Source organism: Centruroides vittatus, unplaced genomic scaffold (genome assembly GCF_030686945.1).
Source record: "Centruroides vittatus isolate TY-2023 unplaced genomic scaffold, ASM3068694v2 contig_150, whole genome shotgun sequence".
NCBI lineage: Eukaryota > Metazoa > Arthropoda > Arachnida > Scorpiones > Buthidae > Centruroides > Centruroides vittatus.
In genome coordinates this window covers 1,576,168-1,598,223 of record NW_027120928.1, presented here as the reverse complement: position 1 = coordinate 1,598,223, position 22,056 = coordinate 1,576,168, and the positions used below count along the sequence as shown (strand labels likewise).

The 22,056-nt window shown below is 31.9% G+C and overlaps 1 protein-coding gene and 1 non-coding gene across 2 annotated transcripts in view; one reads left to right on the top strand and one right to left on the bottom strand.

Moving 5' to 3' along the window:
• The window catches only part of mRpL19 (mitochondrial ribosomal protein L19), a 32,843-nt gene extending 14,973 nt beyond the window's left edge, over window positions 1-17,870 (bottom strand). Inside the window, exons 1-2 of the mRNA XM_067262628.1 lie at window positions 17,759-17,870; window positions 13,333-13,447 (exon numbers count right to left, since the gene is read on the bottom strand). Of these exons, the coding sequence (XP_067118729.1) occupies window positions 13,333-13,447; window positions 17,759-17,846 (203 nt within the window). The 5' untranslated portion in view covers window positions 17,847-17,870. The remainder of the gene's footprint in view (window positions 1-13,332; window positions 13,448-17,758) is intronic.
• Window positions 17,871-18,199: 329 nt separating this feature from the next.
• On the top strand, window positions 18,200-18,272 carry TRNAT-UGU (transfer RNA threonine (anticodon UGU)). The gene has a single exon. It is a non-coding gene; the product is annotated as a tRNA-Thr (tRNA).
• The last annotated feature ends 3,784 nt before the right edge of the window (window positions 18,273-22,056 follow it).

Below are 22,056 nucleotides of genomic sequence, written 5' to 3'. Positions count from 1 at the left end.
AAAAAGTGCCATGTGAATAAAAATAAATACCTAGATCAGTGGTTCCCAAAGTGGTTCTCACACAAGAGAAAATGGGTTAGGGGGCGTTGGGTATAACTTTACGAAACAAAGGGGGCGGTGGATTGAAAAAATTTGGGAATCACTGACCTAGATATTTAAAATTTGGCACAATTTCCAGTTTACAGGTTTCCAAACTGAAATTGTCTGTTTTTTATGTTTACCACCTCTACAAAAAATCATAAGCCTCGTCTTTTCCGAATTAACTGCAGATCGGTTTTCTCCAAGTAACACTGAGTCTTTTCCTAAGCACAGAAGCTGAATTAGCCAAGAGAAGGACATTATCAGCATAAAGAAGACAATTAATTTCAATATGAGAAGCCAATGCTATTGTAGAGCTTTGATCTTTCATGAAGTTAGGAAGTTCATTCATAAACAAAATTAAAAGGATAAGACTCTATGGTTCTCCTTGAGGTAACCCTCTATTGGACTCAACATAATCAATACAAAATGAACTCTATAACAGGGGTGGCCAACAAGCCGATCGAGAAGCCATTTTAGTCGAATGTTCGCGATGTCTCGACTTAATGTGTTACACTTGTAACCGAATGCAACGTGTGAACGTAACGCACAAATGCAACAGTATGCATGCAGTTATTACTCAACTCATAGAAAAACACAGCCATTTAGCTTGAATATTTGGTACTGTCATACGTCAACCGAGAAAAATATCCCAGTATCACCGAACGCAGCGAATATATTTAATCTTGTTTCGGATCTACATACCTGTGTGAATCGGTATTTTCATACTTAAAGTTAACGAAGACCGAACAACATTCTGTCCCGACCGATTACCATACTGAAGACTCATTATTACCAACTTTGTCAGGATATACACGTAATTATATGATTCCTTGCTTAGAGACATGAAATTCAGTCCTTCCATTAATATTAAGGTAATAAAATAAATTCTAAATCTGTCTTTATCTGTAGCTAATTTGAATTAATAAATTTTGTTAATAATTACTGGCGTTGTTTTAATTTCCCTGGACGCGAGTTTATTGGCCCGTTAAGTAATTATGTTGTTTTTTACGTAGGTAGATATACAGGGTGTTTCGGTACGAGGTGCACTCCCACAAGCTATTGATAGATTAGCAAAACATATGTCTAAAAATGATAAATTTTCCTGGCCAAAAAAAAAATTGCAAAAGTGAAATCTTGTAATCAAATTATCAGCCATACTGTGCATTTTTATAACAACTTTTCATATTTACGAACAAATAGTACCACAACTTATACATTGCAATTGATAAAAAAGTTAAATTATATTTTAAGTTACTAAAGAGTCGAAAAATCAAATTTTTTAGGTACCGCCTGTACGGAATGAACTCGTAGCTGCAAATATCAAAAATTCGGTCTGGAAATTTATTTTCATTATGAGCCTATATCTCGAAAACTTAATAAGTGATTTAAAAAATAAAAAAATAGTTTTAAACATATATTTTGCTTATCTACCCATAGCCTGCGGGAGTGCACCTCGTACTGAAACACAATGTATAAACATAGTACGTATTTCACACCTTTCCCTCCCCACTTAGACTATGCCTATGACAACAAGTCGATCGCAACATATTTTTAAGATAAAAAGTAGATCTTATGTACAGTACACAAAAGTTGGCCACGCCTGCTCTATAAGATATCTTGTATTAGAGAAGAGACTTTTAAGTAAATTAATGAAAAACACAGAAAGACCGTTACTCCTAAGCTTATACTGTAACAAATCATGATAAAATGTATCAAAAGCTTTCTTGAGATCAATAAAAGCAGTACATAATTTCCTTCATTTCCTTGAAAGTGATATTTGAATAAGACCAACCAAAATAAACAAATTGTATTCAACAGCTGTAATTTTAATAAATGCTCCTTGGAGAGATATAACAGTATTAAACTCATTCATCCAATTCCACAGATGATTTGCCATAATAGTTGAAAAAACCTTTCTAAATACACTAATTGGAGCAATTGGTCTATAATTAGTTGGCGTCTGCCTACTTTCCCTCTTATAAATCATTCTTAAAGCAATTTGTTTCCAAGATAAAGGAAAAGAGCAACTAGACCAAACAGAGTTAGACATATCCAATATATCTAGTAGCATTTCTGTAGAAAGGTATTTTATCATTTCATTTCTTATTTTATCAAGACTGGGAGCCTTAGATGATTTTAATTTTCTGATTACATTTTCTAATTCACTCAAAGTGATAAGAACATCCAAAAGAGGATCATTATAAACAAAGCTTAAATCAATATAAATTACCGTATTAGGTCCAGCAAAATACTCTCTCGAACAATTCAACCAATCCGAGGGGAATAACATTTTCACGTGATTTCTTAATTCGAAATTTATTAACTAATGACCAAAAATCTCTAGTATTTTTAGTCCTCAATAGTTATGAGTTTAATTTGGCCAAGAATTCTTTGCCTTACATAGTGACTTATATTTTTTATTTAATTTTCAGTATTCATCCAATAGATTTCTAGTTATATTTCTACAAAACATTCGTAATACTCAGTTCTTTGTTTTCTTTAAATGTAGACACTGAGGATCAAACCACTGTTTCTCAAATGATGATAAAGAAATATTTTTCTTAACCACTTCACGTTGTAAAGCCGAAATTAACAAGGTTATACAACGTACTCCTAGAACCTATATCCGACGTGATGAAAAAAACAAAAGAAAAGGTTTTCATCACACCAGAGTACGTTATTTAACAAAACCCAGTGTTTTGTAATGTTGTTAACAAGGTTGTCGATAGTTCATCATAGTAACTCTGTGCATCCAACAGAAAGGTCCTTTTAACTGAAATATATAACAAACTGATCAGAGATAAATAATTATTCAATCTTTCTTGTTTCCATACATAACAAATTTTTGGAAGTTTCTGAGTCAATACACTATCTGTCATAAATCCAAACGATATTGAAATCAGAAAATGATCAGAATTTAAAATATCAAGAACTCTAAAACATAATAATCTATCTAATAAATTCACATTTACTGTTATTAAATCTATAATAGATAGACCAACTATTGAAAGAAACGTAAATTTAGCCGGATAGTGAGAGAAACGTCGACCATTTAAAATATATAATCCATGTGACTTAATTAATTGTAAAAAACCTTTTCCTCTTTGATTTAATATTAAATCATTAGGTCTTTAGGAATTTAAAACATTAGTATTAAACCCAGTGTAAAAATTCTAATTCCTCCCCTAATCTAGTATTCGTGTCTCCTAAAATTTCTCAACAAATATTCCATTTTAGCTAACATCATAAAGATAAATTCTCAAATAAACAAAAACAATTATCAAACTATAACTAAGTGAACAAAAGTTTTTCCTACAGTTAAATCTAATTACTATCAGATCGTCAGAGTTAAACAACAATTCTAAAGAACCTAGTTTATGGGAAACTGCAAGAATGAGACCGCCATACGGACAGCCAGAACTAATTGGATTTTTAGCAAATTGTTCATATAAAAATAAATCTGGATTCAACAAAGAAAGGACTTGTTTATAGAAATTAGTTAACCAAGTCTCAGTGAAAGCAACTAAATCATAATTTTGCTAAAAATATATAAACTCTTGGACATTCATTGTCAAGTCCAACGTTCCTTGACAATTGCAAGACAGTATTCTCATTACTAAAGTTTTATCCCTCTCTTTAGCAATTGTTCCAATTAATCCTTTTGACTGGATTTGTCTAAAAAATTATTAATCTTCTGCAGTTCATTTGTTTCTAAATTGTAAGTAAATTTGTCACCATCAAGCAATCAGCTTTCAGAAATGCTTTTTTTATTCAAAGATTTAGCTTATGCAAAAAAGGAAATAATTTTTTATGTCTAAATCTTGATCTATATGACAAATCATCAAAAACTCTAATGCACAAGAAGGACAGCAACTCCTGAATTTTCTTTAAATTTTTAAAAATAAATCTGTCGTCAGTTTGAGTATAGAGCTTGAACAATACAAGCCAAGTTCCCGATATTTTATAACTGTTAATAAAAGAAATAGACTTCTGTTCTGTCTTTTAAACAACTCAACAAAGCAATTAGCATTGTTAACTAATTCTTCATTGTTACCACTCAAACTGGAAACAAAAATGTTATTTTTTTTCAAATCATTGTATACAGAGTCTATATAATAATTCTAAAGAGAAAAATTATCCATACATACAGTTCTAAAAGTCGAAAGTTCGGTAACTTCTCCTTCCAGGCAGGTTACACGTTTGTCATACTTCTTATGTAGATTAGACAATTGGTCAAATTTCGATGACAATTCTTCCAGTTTCAATAGAATAGTATCAAAACATGCCTCAACAAAACAGAATTGTCTGAGGAATTTGAGAAGAAATATCCTACCATGCAAAATAACCATCCAATCGAGATGATTTCAATGTTGGTTCGCTTGGAGATTGACGTTACCAACAGAAGTCGAAGCTATATTGCAAGGACAAGGTGGTGTACAGGACATTGGACCTGGATTAAGTTCAACTCCTCCAATAATAATAAAAAAAAACAAAATTAAAAAAGAAAGTATTATGGTAGAAAAAGACATCCTCAATAAAGTCAATTAATGGCAAACAGTTGAATTGCAGATCGGGCAGTAAGTCATAAAAAAACACACCAACAGCCAGGAAACGCCCCAAAATAATTAAATATACCTGTAATTCTGTTAAATAAATACACAACAAAAATAAAAAATGATAAACAAAAACAGAGAATTCTAAAATTTGACTTATTTAATAGGATATAATTCCACAGTAAGGAAATATTAAAAAACTATTCTTCAAATATAATATGAAAGAAAGTACATTTTATGTATTTCTTTTCCATTACCAATTGCTGTAATATTGTTAAACTTAAAAACTTAAAAGTTCTGTTCCTTCACAATAAGCACTCACTTAACCCAACATAATAACAACTCTCCCGTGGTCACCACCTGGTCGTGGTGGGAGAGCCCAGTAATTTTACTGATCCATAGGGCAATGCAGGATGGAGCACAAGCTCCTGGTAGGGACACCCATGCCAGTAAGGTCTATGGGGAGAAATGAAGCTAAGAGTGACCACACACCCACATTCTGCGGAGATATGTATCATGGTAGTAACCAGATCTAAATGTGATACCGGCTCGGACGTCGCCCGGGTTAACAAGGCCCGCGTTCGTGAGTTAGGCAGAGGCTCACGTTCGAAAAATAGGCCACAGTCTCCCTTAGTTACCGGTGGCGAAAGCAGCACCGGCCCAAGCATGGCTACTGCAATGCCCTCAACAGATGTGAGGAACCAACCCAGCCTTGGTGTTTCTGTGGCAATGCATCCACAGACCACAAAGGCTGGAAAACCACGCCAACGGATGAAATGGACTGTAGAAATAAACGAGTTTATCATCCGTACTTACTACACGATCACAAAACTCGAAACAAACATGACAGCATACAGACAACAACTACACCTTAGATTCACACAACAGTATCCTCATCTCACTGTCACCGAACAAAGGGTTGTTGATCAAAAAAGAACAATTATACACAACAACCTTATTCCACAAACAACACTTGAACTTATCAAACAACAGGTTGCTGATCAAATACATCAACAGACAGAAACATCTAACATTAATGAAGATCATGTAACCTGTCAGGATAATCCAGGAACAAGCATTGATAATAACACACATACAACAATTACCACTAATGATACTACAGACACTTCCTCATCCATCACTGATAACATAGACATGGATTTAGTTAATACGCTCTCACTTATATTTCAGGAAACACTCACTAAATATACAGGCACAGATCCCACACAAAGACCACGAATACCAAAAATCAACACGTCGAAGGAAGTAGGAAAAACACTAAATTATGTAAACACTCACTTACTACCACACTACATTCATTCAATTTCTACACTCTCAGACATTCATACATTAGTTTATGCTGGGGCAGTCACAGTAGTGACACAACATGGACTGAAAGTACAATCACAGACAAATACACAGAAAACACAATTCTATCACAAATCTGCCTGGCAGAGAAGAATAGAAACACAAATAAATGACATTAGACAGCAATTAGGCAGGCTGACACAATACACTAAAAACAACATAACACCTAAATTAAGGAAACAGCTCAAAAACATTTTCAAGAAAATAAAAACACACACAAAACATGAACGTCACAACACACACATTACAGAATACATTGATACACTAAAACAAAAACTTGCTGCCAAAGCACGTAGACTCAAACGATACAAAACATGTACACTACGAAAACAACAAAATAAATTATTTACAAACAATGAAAAACTCTTTTACAGACAAATTAATAACAAAGCAAACACTGATACACAGCACAGTGGCACACCAACAGAAGAAGAACTCACAACATATTGGTCTTCTCTTTGGTCCAGTGCTGTCACGCACAATGCTGAAGCAGGCTGGATTGAGGAGGAGAACAGAAACTTACACAACATACCAACTATGCCCTGTGTTGAAATAAGCATACATGATTTCCAATACACTGTTAACAGAACACACAACTGGAAGACACCTGGTGTAGACAACATTCACAATTTCTGGTACAAAAAGTTTACATCACTGCACCAGGAACTAGCTAAACACCTAACACACATCATCATCAATCCACAAGAGATGCCAAATTTTCTTACTCAGGGCATCACCTACATGAAACCTAAAAACAACAATTCCACAGACCACACAATACAGACCAATACAGACAGTCTTCCAACACTTTACAAATTATTGACATCCTGTATCGCAAACAAAATATACAAACATGTTGAAGAACACGACATTCTTACAGAACAACAAAAAGGTTGCCATAGAAATCACAAGGGATGCAAAGAACAGTTACTCATAGATTCAGTCATTCTACGGCAAGCACACAAACAACACAGAAACATACACATGGCATATATAGACTACAGAAAAGCATTCGACAGTGTTCCACACAGTTGGCTGCTACATATTCTACACATGTACAAAATACATCCATCACTCATTACGTTCTTCCAAAACACTATGCAGCACAGGAGAACAACACTACATCTCAAGATTCATAACATTTCCATACAAACAAACCAAATTTTTATTAGGCGAGGAATTTTTCAAGGAGATTCCTTGAGTCCTCTCTGGTTCTGCCTAGCCTTGAACCCATTATCCAACATGTTAAACAACACACAATATGGCTACAATATCAGACATGAAAAAACAACACAGTATACACTGTCACATCTCATGTACATGGATAACATAAAACTTTATGCATCCACACAAAAACAACTTCTTCAACTCCTACAAATCACACATTCATACACCAAGGACATACAAATGGAATTTGGCCTAGATAAATGCAAAACACTTCACATAGAAAAAGGAATCCTGAAGAAAGAAGATTTTGCGCTTGGAAATGGAGACATTATTGAATCCATGGAAGAGGGCGAGTTCTACAAGTATTTAGGATTCCAACAGGCCAAACTAACAGAACATACACAAATAAAGCAAAGATTAATTAAAGAATACCAAAGTAGGTTAAACGCTATTCTCAGAACACAGTTAAATGCAAAACACACAGTTAAAGCAATAAACACATATGTCATTCCAGTACTTACACATTCTTTTGGAGTTATACATTGGACTCACACAGATCTTGAGCAACTCCAAAGGAAAACAAGAACAACACTTACTAAGCATAAACAACATCATCCTAAATCCGCCACAGAAAGATTAACCCTTCCACGTAAAGATGGCAGACGTGGCCTGATTGACATAGTTAACCTTCACTACAAACAAACAGTCATTGCGAGAGTTTTTCTACAAAAAACAAGAAACATCACAATTACATAAAGCAGTAACTCTGGCAGACTCGAATAACACACCATTAAACTTACACTCACATCATATGGACACAACACAACATATAAAAAGCATAGACACCGTTAAGCAATCGTGGGCTCGAAAGGCACTCCATGGCAGGCATCCTTATGATCTGGCCCAGGATTTTGATGACAAAACTGCGTCAAACAGCCGGTTAGCTCGGGGATACCTCTTTGGGGAGACGGAAGGATTCATGATCACCATACAGGATCAGGTCATAAATACTAAAAACTACAGAAAACAGATACTCAAAGATGCAACACTCACAAATGACATATGCAGAAAATGTCACATCATGCCAGAAACTATACAACACATCACCTCTGGTTGCAAGCTCTTGGCACAGACAGATTATTTACACAGACATAATCAAGTAGCAAATATAATACACCAAGAGCTTGCAAAGAAACACAAATTAGTAGACATCCACGAACCATACTACAAATACATTCCACAGACAGTATTGGAAAACAACACGCACAAAATGTACTACGACAGAGCCATAATCACAGATAAAACAATTTACCACAACAGACAAGACATCACACTCATTGACAAACACAATAAAATCACATACATTATAGACATACCCATTCCAAACACTCACAATATACAAAATGCATGCACTGAAAAAATTAGCAAGTACACAGAACTCGCCCAGGAAATAAGGCATCTGTGGAGGATGAATAGGATGCTTATTGTACCTGTTGTTCTCTCCTCTACAGGTGTCATACCCCACACACTACACAAAAGCCTGGGCACATTACAATTGAATAGAAACACCTACATCACACTACAGAAGGCCACTATTTTGAATACATGTCATATTCTGAGGAAATTCCTGAATACAGACACACACACCGATACACTTCTTTAATTTCTGTTTTGGTTACTATGCCTTGACTTTGGTCCGGCATAGAACACAGCCACCGGTGTTAACCGAGTATATCTCACTTAACCCAACATAATAATAAAAGGGAAATGCTTTAATGGAAGAAGACAGCACACTTAAAGAGCAAAGACTTTGAGCTACTAGAAATAATGATTTGCAAATGGAAAGAATGAATACACTTAACATTCTGTTTCTTAATTTTATTGTATTGTATCGTCAAATCTCTATTCGTGACAATGAGTATTTAGCACTCAAAAGTACTTGAACTCTTTTTGTACATTATTTTGTTCCATTAAAGCATTTATAATGAAAAATTAAAATTAAAAAAATGATTTTATATAATTAGTAAAGAATTATTATTCTATGAACAGAATGATGAGAGTTCTATAAAGCCAAAATTTGGAGAGTTAGATTATACTATATTTAGTATAATGGAATAATAATGGAATCAATAAACTTATATTAAAACAAATACAGTGTATGTTCTTGATATGTGAGTTTATAAAAAGTCATTATGTAAATTTTATATATTCTTCCTTCACTTTACGACGATATTTTGAAATGTTGAAAGTACTTGCATGTATTTAGTTCAAGTAAATAATTTTATTGCCGACAGACAGTAGATTTTCTTCCTTATCCTTATATTCAGTTTATCATCTGTCTTTTTTCATTCATCCTTTCAGTTTATTACCTGATCATTCTTTTCAACTAGCTTCTTTACATTTATTATAATTAAAGAATATTTTTAAAACAAATATAACATAAAAACATTTTTAAAGATAATTATGCTTACTACATGGCATGCAGAAAAAAGGTTCTCCATCCATCATATTTGATTACATTTAAAATTGTATTAAATTTATTTTATTAATTTACAGTTTTCTTTTTTATATTACATTGCATTAAAATATATGCAAAGTGAGAAATTAACATGCATTTCCACATTTTTGAAAGTGGCAAAGGTGTATTAAATCAGATTATATAGATGGATCAATATTCATACCACTAAAAATAGCATCTTAGTATTAACTGCAGAGAACAATGTTTTTTTTTTCTTGCCTCATTCCAAATCAGGTCAAAGTATTCATATACTATGTATGAAATTATATTAAATTAACTCTGTTTTTGTGCATATTTTAATTATATTTTGTGAATAATCAATAGGACTAAAGATTATTGATTATTTGCCTGTGACTGAATTTTAAAGCAACCGGGCAATCACTAAACATGATTTTCTTGCAAATACATACAATTCGGCAAGGCCAATTTCGTGATGAAGCAGAAATTTTGACAGTTGCTCCGTGGGCTGAGATATTCAAGATCAAAGCTCATTATGTAATGTCTATGGGCCAATTGCCAACTGTAAACTGGTCATATGTTACATGTCAATCAAGTTTCCAACTGCTATCAGTTTAAATTGATCCCTATGACATTTTAGATTTAGATCAATTTTAAAACTGTTAAAAAAAAATGGGTTTAGTTTTCTATGCTGCAGAGCTCAGTTGCTTTCCTAGAGAATACCTAGTAATTTATGATCATAAAACATCTGGTATCGATGGTAAAACAAAAACATTAAGATTCAATAAGTGTAAATATTTATTTTGTATGTTTTGTGCAAGCACACAAACTGTGCATTAAACACAACGGAATGACTTTGACACATGTAATTTGCAGAATAATTCTGTATTTATTTTACAATATGCACTTCAAACATAACAGGTTTTTCTTCAGTCTTAATACATAAATCCTTTTTTTAGAATTTACAGGCATATGAATGCACATTATTAATTTTATAATAAAATACTTCACAACATATATACACATGCAACAAAATGCCACAAAATAAGAACATTTCATATACAGTGAAACCTCAGTTTTCGTTGATAATCTGTCCGAAAACAATCGGAGAAAACCGAGGCAATTATTTCCATACGAATCAATGTAAATCCAATTAATTTGTTTTATACACTCTGAAATACATACCAAAAACACATTTTATAGAGAATTAATACAGTGTTAAATACTAAAAGCAGTAAGAAAGTAACATAAAAGACTAATTAGCATAAAGATAAAAACAGTAAGATTAAAGATAAGATAATTAGCATTAAGATGAAAGCAATGGAATTGTTCGGTTAGACACGTGGGGTAATGTCTTGTCTTGTAGAATCTAGTTGGACATGAGCTTCTAGCCTGTATCACCCTGTGGTAACGTGTGACGTAATTGTCATGTAACAGTAGTTGTATGCATTTACGATGGTCATATTGAGGGGAATAATGCCTTCCGGGAATCCGTTTAAGGGTAACTGGCCCCTATTCGGGCATTACAGGCATGGAGAAACCCTAGAAAATTTCACATGGCCAGCCCGCCCTGGCAAAGCGCAAACCCACGACCGAACTCCCAGTGTTCACGTAATGGAACCGTTGGCCAATGGTGGGCCATGCAGGGTAATGTTCACAGAATGAGAAGTAACGCCACACTGCGCCGGAAAACACGTAGGTCACCCTTTGTTTTCACAAAATTAGCAGCGAGGTCACTTGAGCACACCGACAAAATCCGAGGTAATCGATGAAAACCGAGACAAATTTTTCACGAAAAAATCGACGAAAACCGAAACCGACAATAACCAAAGTTAAGGAAAACCAAGGTATTACTGTATTAAAATTATCATAAAATAAATATATATTATTATTCTTCAAATTGCATATCAAGGTCATTCTGTTCTGTATTTAATCCAGTGAGATAAGTCTGTCTTTGGAAAAAGTGTGCTAGCACAAAATAAGACAATGGACAAAAGACTATGAGAATAACACAATAAATATTTACAACTGAAGTAGTATTCAAATACACAGTTAAGTTATTATTTGGAAGGAAGAGCATTGTAACTATAATAATAATCAATTTACATGGCATTAAACTAGAATATTAAGAAAAATTCAAAGCTGAATTTAAAAATAACATTTAAACAGGTCACTAATTGGTCATTAGTATCAATATTATAAACCTTACTATCCAGCATGAATTTAAATACTTTTGGCCTTTTTAAAGACCATCTTCATTTCCCTACATAGTCCAAATGTTTTTATTGTTCAAAAACAGTCCTATAGCATAAAAATTTGATATAGTAAACATGTTTGCCAATCAATTGAACTACTACTAACACATGTTGCTGTTAATGGAGACAAGTTTGAGCAATTTAATACACTGCTAAATGGAAGTGTTTGTTTTTTGATGTATAACATGATAAAGCAATTTTCTGCTTAGATGTATATTTATGATGTGGAAATATTGTTTTATTCTTTTTCATTTGTTTTACTTCTTCCAGGTTCAATAAAATGCTGTTTCGAGTTCTAGCCTTCTTCCTGTCCTATAAGATCTTTAATTAATGAAACCAAAATATATTCTTCACTGACACTTTTATCACAAACTATAAAGCTTGAGAAGCAAACACTTACAAAGATGCTCAGTACTATGGAGAAACCAAACTCATACAACTCTTCAAATTTTTGGGAGTGCACAAAACAACCTCTATCCTTTTTTAATTGAATAAAATGTGGAATGTACTAATTTCAACTTGCTCTACAACTTTACAGTTGGAAATGTAGTTCTATATACAATAGGAGCCGAGATAATCCTCTTTTCTGGGAGTAGGGGGAAATTAACTGACGTCCCAATGAATAGTCCACACACTCAACAATGTATAAAACAATGTTGTTCACTTGAATCTGACAGTCTTTTCTGAGTTATTAGCCTGGATTTAATTTTAGAAGACACCCTACATATTTAATTATGTTTCCTTTGTCTATACTCATATAAATAATTTAATAATGCTTTTAGTCATATTGTAATTTTATTCTTCTTTGTTTCAATCATAAAAACATTTAAAAATTTAAATATCTTTCAACAGTACAAAAGTATAATTTCTAATTCTAAGAAGAATTGACTAAATTCATCTCAAAATAATATAAATAGATAATAAAATCAATAAACCCTTATAAAAATCACGAAAAAGTTATTTTATTGGAATAATTGCTAACAAATCTCACATTCCTGAGTATTTTCCTTTAAGAACTATTTATATTTATGTCTGTGACCTTACAGATGGGCTTCAGTAATCCGAAAGCTTTGGGAATGTGAGATTTACTAATAATTACATATAATAGGTAGTTGTTTTTTTATCTCATTTTAATATGAACATGTTCTAGTCAGACAATCTGCCTAATTATCAAGCTAATTTTTATTAAAGCCAGACAATAATTTGGCAGATTGTCCGACTATAATCAAAAATCAGGTTTGTCACATTGTTAATAAATATGTTCTAGTAATGTGAAGATAACTCGACATATTAGTTTAAAGTTTTACTAAATGTTGTTAAGATATACTGTTAATTTTATAAAAATAAAATGAAATTGTGGACTCAATAAGTATCTTGTTAAATATAACTACACTAAAAATTATATTGATAATTATTATTGGTAAATATTTACCTATACTCTGCCAATGTTTTAAAATCTGGTACACTGACTTTATTTTCACTTTTTTCAGGTAAATTTTTCTGTTCCTCCTTATTAATATCTGGTATTGCAGTGGAATAGTTGAATCCTTAATTTAAAAAAACACAAATAAATTTATAAATATAAATTGATCTAAATATTTTTAATTAAAAAAGAATATATAATAGATTTAAAAACATGCCAACTAAAAAACTACGTCAAAATAAGCCAGCAACAAGTTGCTTAACTTTTCCGGCAATTTGGTGGTGCCATCTGTTATGATAAAAATATAAAAAGCTTTTTAATAAAATAACTATTATAAAATGGCAAAAAGCTTAATTTTGAAAGTAGGGATGGGTTTTATAAAAAATTATAAATGCTAATAATGAGTAAAATCATCATTAAGTCTGATCCTACTGGAGATACACATGACCCCTTTATCTCCCCACTCCTTTGACCTTTCATCACCAAAATTTAATAGCATCAATCCCCCTAATAAACAAACCTCCCTAAACATTTCAGAAATTTTCAACAAAAAGCACAGGAGTTATTAAGCTTCAAACAGGGTGAAAAAAATTGTGCCCAAAATCATAATGACGACACTGTACTAGGAAAAATCTAGTGTCTTCTCTTTGATCTCTATCTCTCTAGTCGATTCCTTGGAACAATATGAATCAAACTCTCTTAATAAACATCTATTAAATATTTGATTATTTTAAATAGGACCAGTATCGATCTATTAATAACTGGTCGATTATTTTTTGATGTCATATATATGGCATCATGTAACTGGTGGTACCAATAGTGCACTCAGAGGAGCACAAGTTGGTCCTAGCACCCTCCAAAAAAAAAAAAAAAAAACACTAGAAATACTAAACCAAACGATCGTTGTAATTAATTGGGTTATTTTTTGCTACAATTAATATAATTAATTAATATATAAACTACTAATTATTAATTGTATCAAAAATATCCCAATTAATTACTGCAGTTGTTTGTTACTATTAATTACTGTATTAATACATCCGGCTTTGGAATGTTTATATACATATAACACTAGAAAATTTTCCAAAAATGTTTTCCTAATTAAAATTCAATTTTTTGTATTTATATTATGTCATGTCTTCTATTTCTATACTACTTATGAATTAAAGGCCACATAAGGTGGAAATTTTATTGAATTCCACATTAAAAATGTTTTTATCCCTTCAACTGTGCTTCACCGAGATTAAATCCTGTATGCACAACTGAGTGTTACAAGCAGGAAAGTGGTAATTCCATGTGAAATACTGAATCAAAAATATAGAATAAAATTTTTCACACGAGACTTTGAGAAAAATGGCATTAAAAGTTAATTGTGCACGAGTGCACATAATCAAGATTCAACTCAACAGATGTTGATGTATGCTATTGTTACTGTTGCGTGTTTTGAAAACATTTCTGTGTTACTTGATGTGTTTGTAAACACTGTCAATATTATTTTTTCTGTATCATTCTTACACTTATCATGTGTAGTGGTGACATACTGAATATTAAACAGTTAAAAGAAAAAATTATTATAGCACTTGAAAAATTGAAACTGCAAAATTATACGTTGGAAAACATTTGTAGAAATTTAATAAAAAGAGCACAAATAACCAACGTTCGTGTTAAATATCAAGCTATAAGCGCGATATTTAAGGCGATTGTCGGTTATTTCTGTATATGCATCAGGCTTTGAGCACAATTGCATGCAATAAAAATGACATCATTTCCAACAATTTTTAAATGAAAAATATTCCCGAAAAGTAAATATTTAGTCTTATTCTGTGCTCTCGCCATTCGATGCATATAAACATCGGAATGTTTACAAATGTTAGTAGAGGTACATGATATCCATTGAGTTGAATCTTGATCAAGTGCACATGTACTTGATAAACTTTCAAAACCATTTATCTCATTAACAAAACCTCATATAAAACCAAAATAATTTCTGTTATATTATTCATATGTTTCTAATATTCTATAAAACATTTTATAAATAGATTTTGATGATATCAAAAATAACCAAACAATAAACTAGAAGATTCCAACTCTTCTAGTTTATAGTTTAAACTTGATGTAGACCATGAAAAGAATGGAAAACATTTGTTTAAATAAATTATAGTATTATTGAAAAAATTATTTAAGGTTGTTGTTCAAGCTAAATTAGTTTCAGCTTAAATAGAAGTATTTGTTTTTGAATAAAGTTGTCACAGAATGAAGCCATTAATGATATTGATATGCATACCATACTTCATTATCAAACAATATTTCATCTTTGTAACAGCAACAGCTAAAAAGCCTATTTCATAAAAATATAATATTGCAAGATTACAAGTAGCAGAAAAATTTTCGTGTTTATCATTATTATTATTAATAAATGCTTTTATTTAATTTGCTTTATATCATATCCACAAATCTTGCAACTCAAATTTCATCCACATCTAATTAAGATAGAAGGCTGAAATTTTTAGGACATGTAGCTCTGATGACAAGTATTCCAATCATATGATTTTTTTTAATCAATCAGAAGACTCAAGAAAGATCTAACTTATTTACTAAAATTCATTAATTTCTGTTACTTCCTTGAACTCTTTTCAGAATCTTGTGCTCTTTTTGGAGTATACTAACAAATTTTGCTATACGATAGCTCCGATTAGAGTTATTTATAGAAAAGTTTCATATCGCTTTACACAAATTTTTAATCAAAAAGCTTTTTCATACATTTTCTTATAATGACCACATAATATACATATATTGATTCAATTATGAAATTCATAAATACATTTCATGTATGTAAGATTTTATGTATCAATGATTTGTGCAAATATTTACACAGATTTACATGAAAGTAACTAAAGCGATGGAATTTACTTTTAAATTCTTTCTACAGATAAATGTATATAAATGGCCTAAAAGTAACTTACCAATAAGGCAAAGAGTGATTTGACCTGTAAATGACCAGCTACCAGCAAATGACTACCATGGTCATTCGTGGGAATTCTAAGTTAAATGAAATTACAATCAACAAGGAATGAGCAAGAGTAATTTTTAGACATTTTGTACCTACAAATAGCTGCATATGGCTTCCTACCAGCAGTCGATTATCTGACCAATCGCAGACGGTCATTTACTGGGTTTTTCTGACTTCGTAAGATCGTGCTTAATTTTCAGATATATTGTTAGATATTTTTAGATTCCTTAGAATGCTTTCCATAAAATAATATAATTTGAGCATACACGCAAGATACATTTCATTAATCGAGAAGAATTAGCAGCTGTATAAAATAATTCCAGTCACGTAGTTCAGAATTATTTTGTACAACACATCTTTACCTTAAATGTTCATTCAGTAGTGGAGCTGGACCAATTGGCTAGATTCCACATCGACTTTACATTGTCTTGGCACAAGAATGTGGGCTGCCTTTTGGCACTGCCCGGTTACAGGACCCGGCCGACTTTAGAGTCCAAAAAAGCAAGAAGTGACATCGACAATGCCAAGCCGTCCACCACCAGAAACCCGAGACTCCAACTAACGCCACTGGGGAAACAATTAAATGACTTTTTGCGGGTGGACAGATCCTTCTGGGTGTAATTAAGTGCATTCTGCCCAAAAGCACCTAATTACACTCAGCAACCATCCGTCATAGACACCATTTGATTATTTCGGGAGAGAAAATCCGGACAGAGTACGACTTTTTGTTATTAGTAACTCCGACGGATGCGTTCGGCAGAGTCGACAGTCGTAACCGAGCAAAGGTGTTCCAATCGGTAGCCGTTACAGTTATATCTGCCGAACGACGAGCGACGCATGCGTCGGAACAAAAAGCAGCCATCATTAGTCATTTTCGGGTAGCAATAGGTAGCGTAAACGAAAGACCCTACAAAATGTGACGTCAAAATACTAAACACATTCCAAAACGGCGCTACCATAAAGGGCATTCGGCAGAAAAGTACTCGACGCCACCAGAATTGTCGAGTCTGCTTAACGTGGCCAACGTCTTCCGAGAGACAACCGACCTGTTCGGCACTCCATCTGCTGCTTCTCTCTCCACTGCTTGTGGAATGTAGCGCTACGAGTTTCAATGCAAAGTAAACGTGGGATCCACCAAACCAGCCCAGCCTCTTCACTGGTCTAGTCACCATACCAAAGTATAGCCTAATCCTTAAACAATTAAAAATTATTTAATCAAAATAAACATGAAACTAGTTAATTTAAAATATTCTACGATGCATTTTCTCAGAAAGGCCTTTTCTTTGTTAAATTCAGACTGTCAATTAATATATTGTATTAAAAAAAACACGCGAGCATGCTATTTACTCGCTAAAAAATTTAATTAAAAGAAATATCATAAATAATTATATCAGTATTTACGTAATAAATAATAAAGCATCTAACCATTAGAACCAATCTTAGTGAATAGATAATTACGCGATCTTCTCAACGTCAAAAACAACGCCAAAATCTTATGCCTGGAAGCAGCCATCTTGAATTTCCAATAATCACGTGATCAAATTTGATTTTTTTTTAAATTTATTTTATACGAACGTTTAAATATATTAATATATTTATTAATTCATTATAATAATAATTTATTAAAAATATACGTACACAACTCTAATTAGTTAATTAAAGTTACAAGTATAAGACTTGTCATAAACATAATTTTTAAATTCTGTTCTAATTCTTAAAATAAAAATGATATGCTAGAGATTTTACTTTAAGATTTTAAAGTAAAATAAATATATTTTAATTACGAAAAGATAAAGTAAAGACGAATTAGATGGAACTTTTCGAAAATGCCTATATAAGGTACTCGATAGAGGCACGTAAACGTTAGCCACCATAGCTCAGTGGTTAGAGCACTGGTCTTGTAAACCAGGGGTCGTGAGTTCGATCCTCACTGGTGGCTTCAATCTCAATTTTTTTATTTTTTTCTTATTATTTATTAAATTTTTCAATTAATTTTATAGGCAAATTTAAATTTTATTTTACGCCAAATATATTTAATCTAATTTATTGTTCGGTTTAATTTCACTTATATGTAGATCTTATATGTAGACATATCTTTTTTATAACATAACTTAAAACATATCTAATAATTTATTATTTCGGTAAATAACTAAAAACCATAATAAAGTAATCGTAACAATTCTGTTAAAATTATGCATATATATATTTTTAATAGTTCAAATAATACTCAACAGATGGTGCCACAAACGATACATTTGTTAATGCATACCATTTAATTATTTTCCTTGTATTTTAATAAATCACTTATATTTAGGTTATAATATAATTTTTTTTTAATATTATGATTAGAATGCTCTATATGAAAATATATAAACGTGCATTAATTTATTTATTTCGAGTTGTTAATATTTTAATTGCTCTTCTTTAAATGTAGTTATATACAGGGTGGTCCGAACAATTGTAAAACAATTGAGTCATCCCGTATATTTACGTTATGTTTATGTGATTTTTTTCGTAATTTTTGATGCCGTATTGCGGAAAAATACGGAGGAGTTAAACTATTCTTATTGGAAGCAAGGATTCCTACGGAGAAAGAATAAATTCTGTGTTTATTGTGGATCAAGAAGTGCTGAATGGAACAATTGCCATATCCAAATTTGGTGTTGAGCGATAAGTAATGGTGTCGTTTTGATATTTTGTGCTGACGTTTAGTATACCTCAGCCCAAATGTCATTTTTTCAGAACTCGTTAGTGATGACGAAGCTGTTGAGTAGGGTAAGTGCTGCTTTTTTTTTTTTTTTTCATTCATTTCCATTTGAAAAGGAGGGAAAGAAAGACTAGTGAATGGACAGAGATTTCATTCTTAAGCAAGACAAATATTTCTTATAATCAGTTGTTAAGGAGATTTTAAAATGAAGGATAACCAAAGGAAAGTTTTTTTTTTTTCAAAAAATCAAAGATAAGCAAGGATCTCTCTTTCTCTTTCTCTCCCAACCTCTGGGTTGGTGGGCAACGTGGAATAATTATTAATCAACGAGCAAAAGTTATCGTGAAATCGTCACAGTGCCGGGCTGCAAGTTTTAATCGTATTTTTAATTTATTTAATTTAAAATACACGAAATTTGTAGAATCTTGCCCCTGTACATCGTGCTTTTCTACATAACTCCATTCTGGGGAAATTTTTGAGTTGAATTCACGTGACTTCCGGTCTAGAGAGGACATTCCTATATAGTTAATTGGGGTCTCCTACCCCTAAGCTTTCCACATCTGGTTTCAAATGTCATCTATCCGACAGCGTTATCGAGATTAAGGAAGGACAGACAGACGACAGTGGGAATTTATAGGTCTACAATTTTTTAAAAATTGCCGCTCAATAATAATATAAATTATTGTTTAATTATTGTGTTAAACAATCTTTAAAAAGAATGATTATATTTAATATTTACAAATCATCGTTGTGATTTATAAATGCCGAAATTATTCCTTTTTTTTCTTTTTGCTGAATACAAATAATTTAAAAGGGTTTTAAATATATTATGTGTAAAATTTAAGTAGAATCCCAAAAGGATAAATTTATAAGTGAAGAGTTGCGTGCTTTTTCTATCATCGATCACAGAGTTAGAAGAGAAATAAGACACCAAAGATCGCTTTTCTTTTTCTTTCTTTAGTTGGAATGGGATGCCTCTTTGTAACCGGTCTCCCGAATCTAAGGACGACATAATGACACTGGCAGAAACTAAGTACATAAAAGACCACCTCTGCTATAGCAGTAATTACATCCATTGTATTTCTGTGTTGTAGTTAGTTTATATTACTTTGCAAATTGGATAAAAGTAACAAAAATGACTTGAGAACGTTTTAATTGAAAATTATTAAAGAGATTTCTTAAGTATAAAATGAAATGCTTTATGTTGGAAATCTCCGGCGTGCAATCAACTTCCTTTTCTTTATTTTACTTTATTTTAATATTAAATATCAAAAACGTGTATTTAAATTAGAGAAAAGATTACATTTTAAATATTTCCTCTTCCCCTTCTTCGTGCTTTTCTTTCCATCTTCCTCTTCCTCTCCTCATCCCCTCTCGTTCTCTCCATCCTCCTTTCCTTCATCTTCCTTTTCTTTTTTCTTCTCTTCCTTTTTTTTTGTTCTTCTTCAGCTTCCTTCACCTTTTTCATCCTCTTAATATACATCGAACTTGCACAAACTCAACCAAATTTTATTGATTTTTTGATATCTTTGCTATTTATTCCTTATCTGAAGTTTGCTGTTTATTACTTTTATTTTATTTATTCGAACTTTTACTTTAAAAAATTTTAATATTATCAAATGTATTAGTTTTATCGACGTTTTATAATCCAAAAATTGATTTTTAAAACTTATTGGAAAAATTTTTCAAGCGAGAATTTAAAGGTGAAAAAAGGTTTTGAGCAGGGTTTCCGTCTTAGACAAGTTCGCTGTACATGATTTTACTTTAAAATTTAAAGGAAAAATGCACGATCAATTTTTTAAAAATAAATTTATCTCGATAATTATTTTAAAATAATAATTCGACTAATTTCTTAAAGTTAATTCTCGAATTGTATACTTTTGAATTGACTCTTCAACTTTTTGTTAATGATTATTGATTTGTAACGTCAGTTGTCTGAGTGTACAAGTCGTAATTATGTACTGTGTGTGTTTGTGTCAAATTTTAATGCAGAATAATTATAAAAAACAAATACTGTACAAGCCTAAAGATATTTTTTTACTATTTAATACTTTTTTTATTCGCTGAAGGCAAGCAATATGTTGAAAAGTGCACTTTGTTGTAAATTTGACGGTGTTACATTTCTTCTCTGGTTCAATGCTTTCTACATCATACTTAGTTCCGGAAGCATGTACGCTGTAGAAAAATTTTTACGGTATTGTAACTATATCACTAGCAACATGCTGGCAATGTTTCATAATTCATATTTACATAAAAAATGGCGATGTTTTTGGCTGAATTCCAACTGAATTCGATCGTGTCAACTATACCATTTTTTTCTTCCTGTCTAGAATACTTATATCTTGAAATGACAAAACACGTTTTCATAAAACAATTGAAAATATATTTTAAAGCTTTCTTCTTTTTATTCTTCGTCATCTTTTTCTTCCTCCTCCTACTCTTCTTATTTCTTTATTCTTCCTTCTCTTTCTCTTCCTCTTTCTTCTTTTTCATCTTCTCTTCTTTCTTCTCCTATTCCCTTTGTTTCTTTATTCTTCCTATTCTTTCTCTTTCCCTTTTTCCTCTTCCCTTCTTCCTCCTTCTACTCCTCTCATTTCTTCACTCTTTTTCTTCCTTTTTTACTTCTTTATCCTCTCCCATTCTTTTCCTTTTCTTACATCTCCTTGCGTCCTGTTTCTTCTTCCTTTTCTTCTTTGTTTCTTCTGCCTTCTTCTCCTAGTTTTCCTTTCTTCTTCTTTTACTTTCGTTTCCTCTTCTCCCTTTTCTCTTCCTCTTCTTCTTCGTGCTTCTCTTTCTCGATCTTTTTCACGGAAAAGCGTTTAAATAAAATACCGAATTTACCAAGTTAAAAAATAAATTAATTAAAAACTATTTTTTAATTAATTAACGAGAAGTGAAATGTTACTCCCGTATCAATTCACCAAAGTTTTATGAGTCATACAACATCGATCTCCCTATTTTTACTAAACTACCCCGTAACTGCGATCGGAAGGGATATGTCATTAAAATTCATTTA